This window comes from Periplaneta americana, chromosome 1 (genome assembly GCF_040183065.1).
Source record: "Periplaneta americana isolate PAMFEO1 chromosome 1, P.americana_PAMFEO1_priV1, whole genome shotgun sequence".
Taxonomy (NCBI): Eukaryota; Metazoa; Arthropoda; class Insecta; order Blattodea; family Blattidae; genus Periplaneta; species Periplaneta americana.
Genome location: NC_091117.1, coordinates 6,911,571 through 6,926,605, shown reverse-complemented (window position 1 = coordinate 6,926,605; position 15,035 = coordinate 6,911,571). Strand labels below are relative to the sequence as shown.

General features: G+C 32.9%; 1 protein-coding gene across 4 annotated transcripts in view; it reads right to left on the bottom strand.

Annotated features, from left to right (window-relative positions):
• LOC138703049 (uncharacterized) overlaps positions 1-15,035 on the bottom strand; it is a 152,867-nt gene that overhangs the window by 17,966 nt on the left and 119,866 nt on the right. For all 4 annotated transcript variants that reach the window (XM_069830709.1, XM_069830626.1, XM_069830801.1 and 1 more), the window contains exon 3: positions 9,682-9,953. In XM_069830709.1, the coding sequence (XP_069686810.1) occupies positions 9,682-9,953 (272 nt within the window). The remainder of the gene's footprint in view (positions 1-9,681; positions 9,954-15,035) is intronic.

Genomic DNA, 15,035 nt, shown 5'->3' with positions numbered 1-15,035 from the left:
ATATGTATGTTATAAATATACGTGGTATTTAATGTGACGAATGTATGATTTTGTGTAACATGTTATAAATATACAATAGTTTTGTATAATATGTATGTTATAAATATACGTGGTATTTAATGTGACGAATGTATGATTTTGTGTAACATGTAGTTATGTTACAAATATACAATAGTTTTGTATAATATGTATGTTATAAATATACGTGATATTTAATGTGACGAATGTATGATTTTGTGTAACATGTAGTTATGTTATAAATATACAATAGTTTTGTATAATATGTATGTTATAAATATACGTGATATTTAATGTGACGAATGTATGATTTTGTGTAACATGTAGTTATGTTATAAATATACAATAGTTTTGTATAATATGTATGTTATAAATATACGTGATATTTAATGTGACGAATGTATGATTTTGTGTAACATGTAGTTATGTTATAAATATACAATAGTTTTGTATAATATGTATGTTATAAATATACGTGGTATTTTATGTGACGAATGAATGATTTTTGGCATTTTAATTCTTTTAAAACAATATGAGGCGAATAATATGAATGCATAAATGAATGAATACGCTCCAAACAGATCTAGTTCAAATGTAACTGGACAAATGGTTTCGTGTAATGTATGTCATGTTTAAAAAATGTATGATATGTAACATTATGAATTAATGCTTATGTGTAGTGTAATTTATTCTTCGAACAATACGTAGCGTATCACGTGACGAGTGAGTAATTTTGCGTGAAATATATATTACTATCTTTAAAACCAAATGTGGCATACATATAACATGAATTATCTTGTGCGATTTGTAATTCCATTATTTACGTGCGTCTTTTAATGATGTATTTTGGATTGGTAATGAGAGAAAACCCAAGTGGCTTTGTTCCAATACACAAGGCGCCTTCGACAGCGGAAGTTGGGTTTTAATGAGCCTGTTAAGTCAAATAAGCAAGCCCATTGTTTGTTACACTTAACTGCCAATCTCAGACACTAATTGCCTATTCTTCCTGGTACATCTTCGTGTTTGTATAAATTTATATAGGGTTACTGCTCGCAGTGTTTGAAAACAAATGACAGTCTGCTTGTTACCAAGCGACGATCAATTAAACGTTAAATCAGTATAAAGAACAGATATGAAGAAGGAAATGAATTTTTATTTGTTTCACGGCAATTCTTTTGTTTATCTTGTTGCAAATGAGAAATGACATTTCCGACTCCCGATGTCTTATTTTCATTAATTATATAATTTACCAAGCACCAAAACACTAGAGATGAAGATCCTTTTTACATTTTAAACAGGCATATGATTTATATTTTCTAGAAGGAAGATGCAAAACATTAGAGATTTACGTAAGGTCATAAAGGAATTTAAAAACGGATATCAGGCAAGGGTAAACGTGATCAAGGATGAGAATGGTGATTTGCTTGCAGACTCTCATTCAATCCTGAACAGATGGAAAAACTATTTTGGGCTACTACTAAATATACATAGGCCAAATAGAAATGATCGGGACGAAATTTAAATACAAACTGCTGAGCCATTTATACCGGAACCCACACTTTCTGAAGTCGAAATTGCGATAGAAAATCTGAAAAATTATAAGTCCCCAGGTATCGATCAAATTCCGGCAGAATTAATACAAGAGGGTGTCCACACCTGTGGAGTAACGGTCAGCGCGTCTGGCGGCGAAACCAGGTGGCCCGGGTTCGAATCCCGGTTGGGGCAAGTAACCTGGTTGAGGTTTTTTCAGGAGTTTTCCCTCAACCCAATACGAGCAAATGCTTGGTAACTTTCGGTGCTGAACCCCGCAGTCATTTCACCGGCATTATCACCTTCATTTCATTCAGACGCTAAATAACCTAGATGCTGATACAGCGTCGTAAAATAACCCAATAAAATAAAAATTAATACAAGAGGGTGGAAGCGCATTATCTAACGAAATTTATAAGCTTGTACTTGCTATTTGGGAAAAGGAAATTGTACCAGAACAATGGAAGGAGTCCATAATCGTACCTACCTTTAAAAGGAGGGACAAGACTAGCTGTAGTAACTTTCGAGGAATATCACTTTTATTGACGTCGTACAAAATTTTGTCCAATACTCTTTTGAGAAGATTAACTCCATTTGTAGATGAAATTATTGGGGATCATCAGTGTGGTTTTAGGCGTAATAGATCAGATATTTTGTATTCGACAGATAACGGAGAAAAAATGGGAGTATAAGGATACAGTGCATCAGTTATTCATAGATTTCAAAAAGGCATATAACTCGGTTAAGGGAGAAGTTTTATATAATATTCTTATGGAATTTGGTATTCTCAAGAATCTAGTTCGATTAATTAAAATGTGTCTCAGTGAAACGTACAGCAGAGTCCGTATAGGTCAGTTTCTGTCTGATGCTTTTCCAATTCACTGCGGACTAAAGCAAGGAGATGCACTATCACCTTTACTTTTTAACTTTGCTATAGAGTATGCTATTAATATAATAATATTAATATAATTATATTAAAATGGATTTGAGGGAGGTGGGATATGATGATAGAGACCGGATTAATCTTGCTTAGGATAGGGACCGATGGCGGGCTTATGTGAGAGCGGCAATGAACCTCCGGGTTCCTTAAAAGCCAGTAAGTAAGTAAGAAGGAAGATGCTTCACTGAACCCATAAAAGTACAGTTCAAGTAGCCTATATGAACGTAACTTTGCATATTTTAGCGTGGAAAACGTAACAAAAATTACTAACCGAGCGAGTTGGTTCAGATTGTAGCTTTTGTCATCTAGTCTGCTGTCAAAAAATCTGAAAGTTAGAATTTATAAAACAGTTATATTACCGGTTGTTCTGTATGGTTGTGAAACTTGGACTCTCACTTTGAGAGAGGAACAGAGTTTAAGGGTGTTTGAGAATAAGGTTCTTAGGAAAATATTTGGGGCTAAGAGGGATGAAGTTACAGGAGAATGGAGAAAGTTACACAACGCAGAACTGCACGCATTGTATTCTTCACCTGACATAATTAGGAACATTAAATCCAGACGTTTGAGATGGGCAGGGCATGTAGCACGTATGGGCGAATCCAGAAATGCACATAGAGTGTTAGTTGGGAGGCCGGAGGGAAAAAGACCTTTGGGGAGGCCGACACGTAGATGGGAAGATAATATTAAAGTGGATTTGAGGGAGGTAGGATATGATGGTAGAGACTGGATTAATCTTGCTCAGGATAGGGATCAATGGCGGGCTTATGTGAGGGCGGCAATGAACCTCCGGGTTCCTTAAAAGCCAGTAAGCAAGTAAGTAAGTATTATACTTACTTACAAATGAAACCGTGCTTTGATGAAGATTGTTGCATGGTAGTAGAAAGATGGAAACAGGCAAAATTGAAATTCTTACAGGATCCAGAAGAGAGATAATTAAGTAAGTATTATAACATAAATAAATTTTCATTATCTGCTGAAATCATAATTTAATTTAACAGTAACAGTGGGGACAGCTATATACCAATGCTTATGTATTCACAGCAAGACATGTTGCTACACAGTGAAGCCATCTCTGTATAGATAGGCCTAATTAAAACACGAGTTTTATTACGCCATACGGAAGGCAGTTTGATCAAAGACCTTATTATTACTATGCAAGGTCTTTGGGTTTGATGTGCGATGACGTTACATAAATTTGAACATCTGATTTTCTATTAATTGTTTCATTTCATTCACAAAATACCAATTTTATAGGCTACAATTATAGGTTAAGTTGCCTGTGGGAGCAGGACCAATGTCAGCTGTGCCTTATTTCGACCGTTACTCGTGCTATAGGAAAGCATTTTTATAGCTCGACAAACGCATTCTCGCTGTAGTGTGTAACGGAACTAAAGATGCATCTACACAGTTCAATATTCCAATCGCGTATGCGTGCAATCTGGGAAGAATATTGAAAGAATCAAGTTTAAAAGGTACGTTCAATTAAGATGCATGAAGATTTTGTGTCTACATGGTGCGCCGTTTTGAACGTCGTCTTCACTGCGTAAATATATTAATTAATATTAAATATCAATCTTGCATTCATTGCTTTAAAGTTGAAAGAAAAGTTTAACCGTGTAGTTGCATCTTAATGTATTCATGATCGTCAATTTACAGGGAAACAGTTGGCGACGACTAAACAAAAGAACGACCATGCGATAAATTTGATAGCGATAACTCTAGCTGCAAAAATTATCGCAAAGTGTGACTGTGATGGGTTGGAATTCAAAATTTCATTCCACTTCATTGGTCGAAAATGGAATGACGTCATATAAACGAAATAGTCTTTAGCGTATCATTATGGCCCATCATTTCTGTAGTCACTGCCCTGCAAATGAACAAGTTTGGACGTCCCTGCTACATGGTTTGCAGCTCTGTGGCACAGCTTGTGTACACGGCGATTTCTCGCGGTTTGTTCTGATAACAGCCGCACGCTCCGATAAGCTCACTTCCGCTACACGGCTGATTCACGGGTTAAGGGGAACTGAACTGAAAAGTAGTTATCTTTTATATATATATATATATATATATATATATATATATATATATATATATATACATACATATCTATATATATATGGCCTAAAAATGCGATTTTTAGATTTTTACAATAACAAATTCTAAATGTTGTTGTGAATCATTTCACCAAGTTTCATTTGCATATTCTTCTCCTAACAGGCGTTTCTGCCGCCATTCTTAAAGTCGTGCGCTATTTAAATGACACGATGGGTCACACCTATTCCCTCTCCAGAGAGGGAAAGTTTCTCCTTCTCACTGGCTGAGAAGAAACTGTCTACTGACTTACTTACAAATGGCTTTTAAGGAACCCGCAGGTTCATTGCCGCCCTCACATAAGCCCGCCATTGGTCCCTATCCTGTGCAAGATTAATCCAGTCTATCATATCCCACCTCAATCAAATCCATCTTAATATTATCCTCCCATCTACGTCTCGGCCTCCCCAAACGTCTTTTTCCCTCCGGCCTCCCAACTAACATTCTACATGCATTTCTGGATTCGTCCATACGTGCTACATGCCCTGCCCATCTCAAACGTCTGGATTTAATGTTCCTAATTATGTCAGGTGAAGAATACAATGCGTGCAGTTCTGTGTTGTGTAACTTTCTCCATTCTCCTGTAACTTCATCCCTCTTAGCCCCAAATATTTTCCTAAGCACCTTATTCTCAAACACCCTTAACCTCTGTTCCTCTCTCAAAGTGAGAGTCCAAGTTTCACAACCATACAGAACAACCGGTAATATAACTGTTTTATAAATTCTAACTTTCAGATTTTTGGACAGCAGACTAGATGACAAAAGCTTCTCAACCGAATAATAACAGGCATTTCCCATATTTATTCTGCGTTTAATTTCCTTCCGAGTATCATTAATATTTGTTACTGTTGCTCCCAGGTAAGTTATTTGAATTTTTCCACCTCTTAAAAAGGATAAATCTCCAATTTTTATGTTTCCATTTCGTACAATATTCTGGTCACGAGACATAATCATATACTTTGTGTTTTCGGGATTTACTTCCAAACCGATCGCTTTACTTGCTTCCAGTAAAATTCCCGTATTTTCCATAATCGTTTGTGGATTTTCTCCTAACATATTCACGTCATCCGCATAGACAAGAAGCTGATGTAACCCGTTCAACTCCAAACCCTCTCTGTTATCCTGGACTTTCCTAATGGCATACTCTAGAGCGAAGTTAAAAAGTAAAGGTGATAGTGCATCTCCTTGCTTTAGCCCGTAGTGAATTGGAAATGCATCTGACAGAAATTTTCCTATACGGACTCTGCTGTACGTTTCACTGAGACAAATTTTCATTAATCGAACTAGTTGGATATGGATGTAACACTGTAAGAAACATGCACCCCAAAAATACTTTTATTAAATGATCATATTCCGATATACTGTACCACAGTCAAGCTATAACGGGGGAGGAAGTAAATGATATCCCCCGTAACCTCGTTATATCGGGATTATATGGTTTTGCTTTGTTCCTCCAAGGAAACGGTTCTGTCTCCGCCTATGGATGTACTGGAAGGAATGGTGAACGGAAGAAGATTTCGGGGCAGAAGAAGATATCAGACGATAGACGACATTAAGATATATGGAGACTAGAAAGTATAATTTAATCGCTTTATATTACTCCTTCAGATCTTTCATCCACATTCTCTTATCTTATCCTTCCTTGGATGTTGTTCTAGTATTTATTTCATTATAATACCAGAAACAATGAATCGACGACGATGTTTTCTTCAAAAACAAAATAGTATACATTTCTGAAACTGTCAGTTCCACATTTATAAAGCAAAATCTGCAAAACATTTTTAAAATCGTCCACAAGACTCCTGCATTAAAAGCAGTACAGAAATTCTCAATATAAATGTCTTCGAATACCAAAACAAAAGTACCCGGTAATCAAACGAATGAATCTATGATTTAGGCTTCTGTTGCATCTGTTTTCTGTGTCACTTGTTGGTCATATGAGCCTAGATGACGCAGCGGGTTATTTGAGCCCTTGGACATCTGCTGTGTGCAGCCATAATTGACACTGGGTAGAATTTACATTTCCCATTAAGTTGGACTTCCATGAAAATACATTAGCAAACAAGTCATGGCTGGACACGAGAAAAACGACTTGTAAAATCTTAACCTAACGTCTTTTGTAACTACAGACGCTATTTACAGGCGATGAGATCATAACAGCTGTAACTGTAATTTTTACTGAAGGATTTTTTTAAACTACAGAGGCTATTCATAGACGATAAGATGATAATTGTAATTGTAATTCTTTATTCAACGTTCCTTTTAAATTACAGAGGCTATTCATATATTATAAGATGATAATTGTAATTGTAATTCTTTATTTAACGCTCCTTTTAAACTACAGAGGCTATTCATAGACGATAAGATGATAATTGTAATTGAAATTCTTTATTTAACGCTCCTTTTAAACTACAGAGGCTATTCATAGACGATAAGATGATAACTGTAATTGAAATTCTTTATTTAACGTTCCTTTTAAACTACAGAGGCTATTCATAGACGATAAGATGATAATTGTAATTGTAATTCTTTATTTAACGTTGCTTTTAAATTACAGAGGCTATTCATATATTATAAGATGATAATTGTAATTGTAATTCTTTATTTAACGCTCCTTTTAAACTACAGAGGCTATTCATAGACGATAAGATGATAATTGTAATTGAAATTCTTTATTTAACGCTCCTTTTAAACTACAGAGGCTATTCATAGACGATAAGATGATAATTGTAATTGTAATTCTTTATTTAACGTTGCTTTTAAATTACAGAGGCTATTCATATATTATAAGATGATAATTGTAATTGTAATTCTTTATTTAACGTTCCTTTTAAACTACAGAGGCTATTCATAGACGATAAGATGATAATTGTAATTGTAATTCTTTATTTAACGTTGCTTTTAAATTACAGAGGCTATTCATATATTATAAGATGATAATTGTAATTGTAATTCTTTATTTAACGCTCCTTTTAAACTACAGAGGCTATTCATAGACGATAAGATGATAATTGTAATTGAAATTCTTTATTTAACGCTCCTTTTAAACTACAGAGGCTATTCATAGACGATAAGATGATAATTGTAATTGTAATTCTTTATTTAACGTTGCTTTTAAATTACAGAGGCTATTCATATATTATAAGATGATAATTGTAATTGTAATTCTTTATTTAACGCTCCTTTTAAACTACAGAGGCTATTCATAGACGATAAGATGATAATTGTAATTGAAATTCTTTATTTAACGCTCCTTTTAAACTACAGAGGCTATTCATAGACGATAAGATGATAATTGTAATTGAAATTCTTTATTTAACGCTCCTTTTAAACTACAGAGGCTATTCATAGACGATAAGATGATAATTGTAATTGTAATTCTTTATTTAACGTTGCTTTTAAATTACAGAGGCTATTCATATATTATAAGATGATAATTGTAATTGTAATTCTTTATTTAACGCTCCTTTTAAACTACAGAGGCTATTCATAGACGATAAGATGATAATTGTAATTGAAATTCTTTATTTAACGCTCCTTTTAAACTACAGAGGCTATTCATAGACGATAAGATGATAATTGTAATTGTAATTCTTTATTTAACGCTCCTTTTAAACTACAGAGGCTATTCATAGACGATAAGATGATAATTGTAATTGAAATTCTTTATTTAACGCTCCTTTTAAACTACAGAGGCTATTCATAGACGATAAGATGATAATTGTAATTGAAATTCTTTATTTAACGTTCCTTTTAAACTACAGAGGCTATTCATAGACGATAAGATGATAATTGTAATTGTAATTCTTTATTTAACGTTGCTTTTAAATTACAGAGGCTATTCATATATTATAAGATGATAATTGTAATTGTAATTCTTTATTTAACGCTCCTTTTAAACTACAGAGGCTATTCATAGACGATAAGATGATAATTGTAATTGAAATTCTTTATTTAACGCTCCTTTTAAACTACAGAGGCTATTCATAGACGATAAGATGATAATTGTAATTGTAATTCTTTATTTAACGTTGCTTTTAAATTACAGAGGCTATTCATATATTATAAGATGATAATTGTAATTGTAATTCTTTATTTAACGTTCCTTTTAAACTACAGAGGCTATTCATAGACGATAAGATGATAATTGTAATTGTAATTCTTTATTTAACGTTGCTTTTAAATTACAGAGGCTATTCATATATTATAAGATGATAATTGTAATTGTAATTCTTTATTTAACGCTCCTTTTAAACTACAGAGGCTATTCATAGACGATAAGATGATAATTGTAATTGAAATTCTTTATTTAACGCTCCTTTTAAACTACAGAGGCTATTCATAGACGATAAGATGATAATTGTAATTGTAATTCTTTATTTAACGTTGCTTTTAAATTACAGAGGCTATTCATATATTATAAGATGATAATTGTAATTGTAATTCTTTATTTAACGCTCCTTTTAAACTACAGAGGCTATTCATAGACGATAAGATGATAATTGTAATTGTAATTCTTTATTTAACGTTGCTTTTAAATTACAGAGGCTATTCATATATTATAAGATGATAATTGTAATTGTAATTCTTTATTTAACGTTCCTTTTAAACTACAGAGGCTATTCATAGACGATAAGATGATAATTGTAATTGTAATTCTTTATTTAACGTTGCTTTTAAATTACAGAGGCTATTCATATATTATAAGATGATAATTGTAATTGTAATTCTTTATTTAACGCTCCTTTTAAACTACAGAGGCTATTCATAGACGATAAGATGATAATTGTAATTGAAATTCTTTATTTAACGCTCCTTTTAAACTACAGAGGCTATTCATAGACGATAAGATGATAATTGTAATTGTAATTCTTTATTTAACGCTCCTTTTAAACTACAGAGGCTATTCATAGACGATAAGATGATAATTGTAATTCTTTATTTAACGTGCAATTACATGCAGTATTAAATGATTAAATGTTTTTTTCACCAGAACTCTTGAAATATAGAAAATAAAATTGATATTATTGGATTATTATTTATTACTCGCTGCAAAGACAAAGATATTCAGCTACTTCTTGAATTTGACTCGTGTAACTCACCACTTTGAGGAAACAGGGCTGGAACCCCTGCCGCTTCTCCGCGGGCCTGAGGTACGACAGCAGGTTCAGGTGGTCGAGGTGCACGATCAGCTGGTGACCCTCGGGCGCCGTCAGCTCCAGGCGACACCTGGCGTCCCCCGTCTGCGGATCCGCCACTGGCGTGAAGGGCGTCTTCACGTTCAGCTCCAGGATGGCCGCTGCGCGGTACCCTGTGGACTGGAGCTGTAGCACTGCGGGGGCGCCTTCCGGCACGCAGTTCACACTCATGTCCACTGCGGCACAGACGCGGTTATGTTACACTGCTTCATACGCCACATGCCAGCATCTGTACTTAATCCATTAATTTTATTACGCAGAAGATTAATAAAAATTTGTCTGACCAAAAATATGGATTACCCAACAAATTTAATTTATACAAATTTTAAAGTATTAACTATTGAAGAAATTTATTAACATAGTTTACTAACTTACTACCATAGTAATCAAATAAAACATAAATCTAATCGACATGAATATCGTACTCGAAGACAAAAGTCTACTTTCCCATTGATTGAGCCTAAATGTCATACAAGTGCAGCTCTTAAACATGGTGCTAGTTTCGGCCCAAGACTTTATAATAAAATTACAAACCATTTTCCAAATTTGAAATATTTAAAATTGAAGCTTTTAAAAAAGAAATTTATAAAATTATCCATGATATATAATATTAACAAATGTCTGTATTTTTTTACCTTTTATTTCTGTCGACTATATTCATGTTTTTATTGAATATCATTGGCTTCTGTCTGATTGTCAATTTATATTAAATGTGTTTTTTTTTTCTTTTCTTTTTTTTTTTTTTTTTGCTCTTGTGTGTTATTTATTGGTTTGAATTAAGTTACTTACTGTATTTAGTAAACTGCCCTTGCAAATTTTATGTTATATTTTGGCTAAGACCACACCGTACACGAGCCTGGCTCTTACGGTAGTGGCTAGAAACATTTTGTTTCATAATTTTAATTTGTAGTCATTAAATAAATAAATAAATAAATAAATAATAAAAATATATAAATCAATAGAAATAAATAAAAATAAATAAACAAATAAATAAATAAATATGAATAAACAAATAAATAAATAAATAAAAAGAAATAAATAAATAAAAACAAATAAATAAATAAAAACAAACAAATAAATTAAAAATAAAAAATAATAAATAAAAAATAAATAAATAAATATAAATAAAGAATAAATAAATAAAAACAAATAAATAAAAACAAATAAATAAATAAAAACAAATACATAAAAAATAAATAAATAAAAAGATAAATAAAAATAAATAAATAAAAACAAATAAATAAATAAAACAAATAAAAACAAATAAATAAATAAAAACAAATAAAATAAATATAAATAATTAAAAATAAATAAGTAAATAAAAAATAAAATAAATAAAAATAAATAAATAAAAATAAATAAAAATAAATAAATAAAAATAAATAAATAAATAAAAACAAATAAATAAAAACAAATAAATAAATCAATAAAAATAAAATGAAAGTAAATAAAATAAATAAAAATAAATACATAAGAACAAATAAATAAATAAAAACAAATAAATAAATAAGAATAAAATAAATAAAAATAAAAAATAAATAAATAAAAGTAAATAAACAAACAAATTAATTAATAAATAAATTTCAAGTAGGCCTAAATACGAAAACAATATTGGATTTTCCACCTGTGTTGTGATTTTATACTGCCAACGATTAAGAACCAATTGGACAGGGTGCGAAGTAAGATTTCTAATCAGGGGGACGTAAAATTCTACATTGGGATACCGTAGAAATGTATTATTATTATTATTATTATTATTATTATTATTATTACAAGACTTGTTGTTGTTGTGACCCTACGATCCCCGGTACGCAAAACTTACGGGAGAAAAAAAAACGTACTTACTTAAATCATTGAAAATAGCCTGAAATCTGCAACACACAATTCTAAAGAAAATCTTTCAAAGTTGCTTGCCTTCTCAATTGAGGAGGTCAGAAGCAAAGGTGTATAAGTGGACTTGAGTTATTTTGAGAAAATATAGTTGAAAATATTTAAGCTTTCGTAAATTCCGTGAAATACTTAAATCTCAATTTTAGTGCGTGATGTGCCATTAAAATTTTAGATCCTTTAGCCTACCGTTTTTAGAAATGTCACTTGTACCCCTTTGCTTCTGACCCTCTGAATTGCATTCTACTTTGAATTTAATCTTCATGTCTTCCAAGGTGAAGCTCCTTACATTGTGAATAACCTCTCCTCATCACATGGGATAACTCTTGTGCCAACTTCTCTTCTACATCTGCGCATCTCGTGACAGGGAATCAAAACTCCTGCTTAATTTGACGTTAAAAACTGGTAATTAAGTGAATTTCCAGCCGAATAAATAAAGAATTTTCAACATTTGCTGTAGAGGTTAGTAATCTCCCAAAGATACTCTACATTTGAGGTATAACAAATTGTGGCTAGCATCATTCGTTTGGAAATAAAGAAAGAAATGTGTTACTTCTATATAAATCATTCTGTATATCATATAATTATTTATCGGTATTTAAAAGCTGGAGAGTTAACTATTATTGTCTTGGAAAAAAAAAAATTGTTAGAGGGGATCAAAGTTATTCCTGGCAGGGATGTATGGATCATTTTATTAGGTACGGTCTCGATATATAAAGATGCATTGATACCTGTCATGAGCTTATTGATGAATTATACAGGTCACTAGGCAAGAAAGAAACTGCCAGAAATGCAGACCTGCCCTACGACAAACTCAACAATGAGTCACCAATATGGCTCGCACCGTGAGTCACCATGAATAATCATGACACACAAAGCACTCGTGCTCCAACATCCGTTACCTGCTGATCCTCAGCATCAGGGTTGCATACGACTATTTTGACTAATTGTACGATTTACGACCGCATTCTATGTCGTACGCAATTTTGTAAGGCCCGATTGTATAAACCATTTAATCTTAGATCAGAGGTTAAATTGATCCTTGTTTCAGCTGAACTTGGAATTTTGTGTTGTATAAAGTCTAATCTGAGATTAATTTGTCCCAAACTAAAGTCAACTGAAGAAATTTCTCCGATTAAGTTAGATGATCCAAGTTCAGTTATTTATTTTCTGTTTGAAATATACGAGTGACAGATTGTGCAAATAAAATATCCATTATTAGTAATATTAATAGATATGTTAGGTACATTTATATATATTTCTTTCAATTTCTTGCCTTAATACACAAACATTCTTATATTTTATAAGGCTCTATCGTGTTCAGCAGTATCAAATAACATAACCTATAATTATATTATGTTTATAACAACCAATGGATATGATAGATACATTCATAAATGTTCAATTAACTGTAGGCTATTACCAAACGAAAATTGTCTTTTTATGAAGCTTTATTATGTTTAGCAGTATCAAACACCATAACATGATAACAACTCGGAGAACAGTCAACCTTCTTCTTATTGTCCGCCATTATTTACATTGCAAAAAAAACCAGTGTCTCCAACAGAATGTAATACGGAAAGTCGCCAAAAAGTAGTTGTAAAGTCGCTAGATTTCTCATTATCAACAAAGAAAGATTAAATTTTGTCACTATGGGGTGCTAAAAAGGTCACTAAATGCCTATTTAAGCAATAAAAAAGTTAAAAGAAATTGTTGTTGAAAAAGAGTTAAAATCGCTAGATTGGCAACATTGAACAAACCTGTATAACATGGTCCGCGCATCACGTATTTCACCTGTTTATGCGATGTTGCCAAATCCTTTTCACGTGAAGTTAGATTGCATTTGAACCGAGGTAATTTGATCGCAGAAAAGTTTTATACAATAGAAGAAGTGTCTGAACTCGGTTTACTTTTCGATCTTCGATCAAAGTTGATCTTTAGTCAGGGAGTTTTATACAATTGGGCCTAAGACTATTTCACTAAAGGGAAAAAATAACTGGAAACTTATAATTTTGGTTCATAAGTAAAATAAAATTGATGGTTAATTCGTCCCTTTTAGACAATTCTTCTTCCTTTATTATGTCCTGGACTAATATGAAAGAAACGTGCTTTTAAGGGAGGGGGGGTGCTTTGAAAATCGATCTGGTAGCTATGCTTCCCATGCAGGTCATAATTTGTCATCTTGAGCTCTAGGTTTCACGTATTTGGCGTGGTTATATCAAAGTAATACGAGTTTGATTTTACTAACTTCCTTGTTTGTTCAACAAAGGAAGTCTTTTATCAATTAAACAGTACCACAGTAGCATTAAGAAATCTAAACACACCGACATTACAGAGGTGTCAGGTTTGAGTCGAATGTAGATGAATTAATTTGATATAATTTTCCGTCGCCGCATTGACTGATACTAGAATAGGCCTATCTGTCGCAGCGCCGGCGAAAGATAAATTTCTGCTGACTATAACAACGTTGTTTCTAACCAAGCGTCATCATGTACGCCTTACGGCGATGACAGTTGATGATGAAATGGGAGTCGACCTGGTTGGCGAGTTGGTATAGCGCTGGCCTTCTATGCCCAAGGTTGCGGGTTCGATCCCGGGCCAGGTCGATGGCATTTAAGTGTGCTTAAATGCGACAGGCTCATGTAAGTAGATTTACTGGCATGTAAAAGAACTCCTGCAGGACAAAATTCTGGCACATCCGGCGACGCTGATATAACCTCTGCAGTTACGAGCGTCGTTAAATAAACCATAACATTTAACATGGTGAAATGGGTGGTGATTTGTTTCAAATCTGAATGTCATTTTGGATATGAACAATAATTAGTAGCATTTTTAATTGAAACTAAAATTTACTGGTTGATATAGGCTATCTAATTATATAAAATTTTAATTATGGTTTGTTTAACGAGACTCACAACTGCCGAGGTTAAATTAGCGTCGCCGGATGTGCCGAAATTTTGTTCCGCAGAAGTTTCTTTTACATGCCAGTAAATCTACTGACATGAGCCTGTCGCATTTAAGCACACTTAAATGCCATTGACCTGGGCTAGGATCGAACCCGCAACCTCGAGCACAGAAGGCCAGCGCAATACCAACTGCGCTACCGAGGCCGACCATATATATACAGTGAAACCTGTTCAAGACGGAAGTGACATGGTCCTAATTTTTTTTCCGTTGTGGATAGGTTTCCGTATTATTCAGGTGTGACATTAAATGGAATATTTTGTCATTCATATACATGAAAAACAAAATGGCATGTCCCAAACTGCAAGGAGTACAAAATATTCCATTTAACACTCATCACATTAAATCAGCTTTCTGTCGCTCATTACGTTGGTGAATCATCTTGATTAAAATCTCATTTTCTGTAT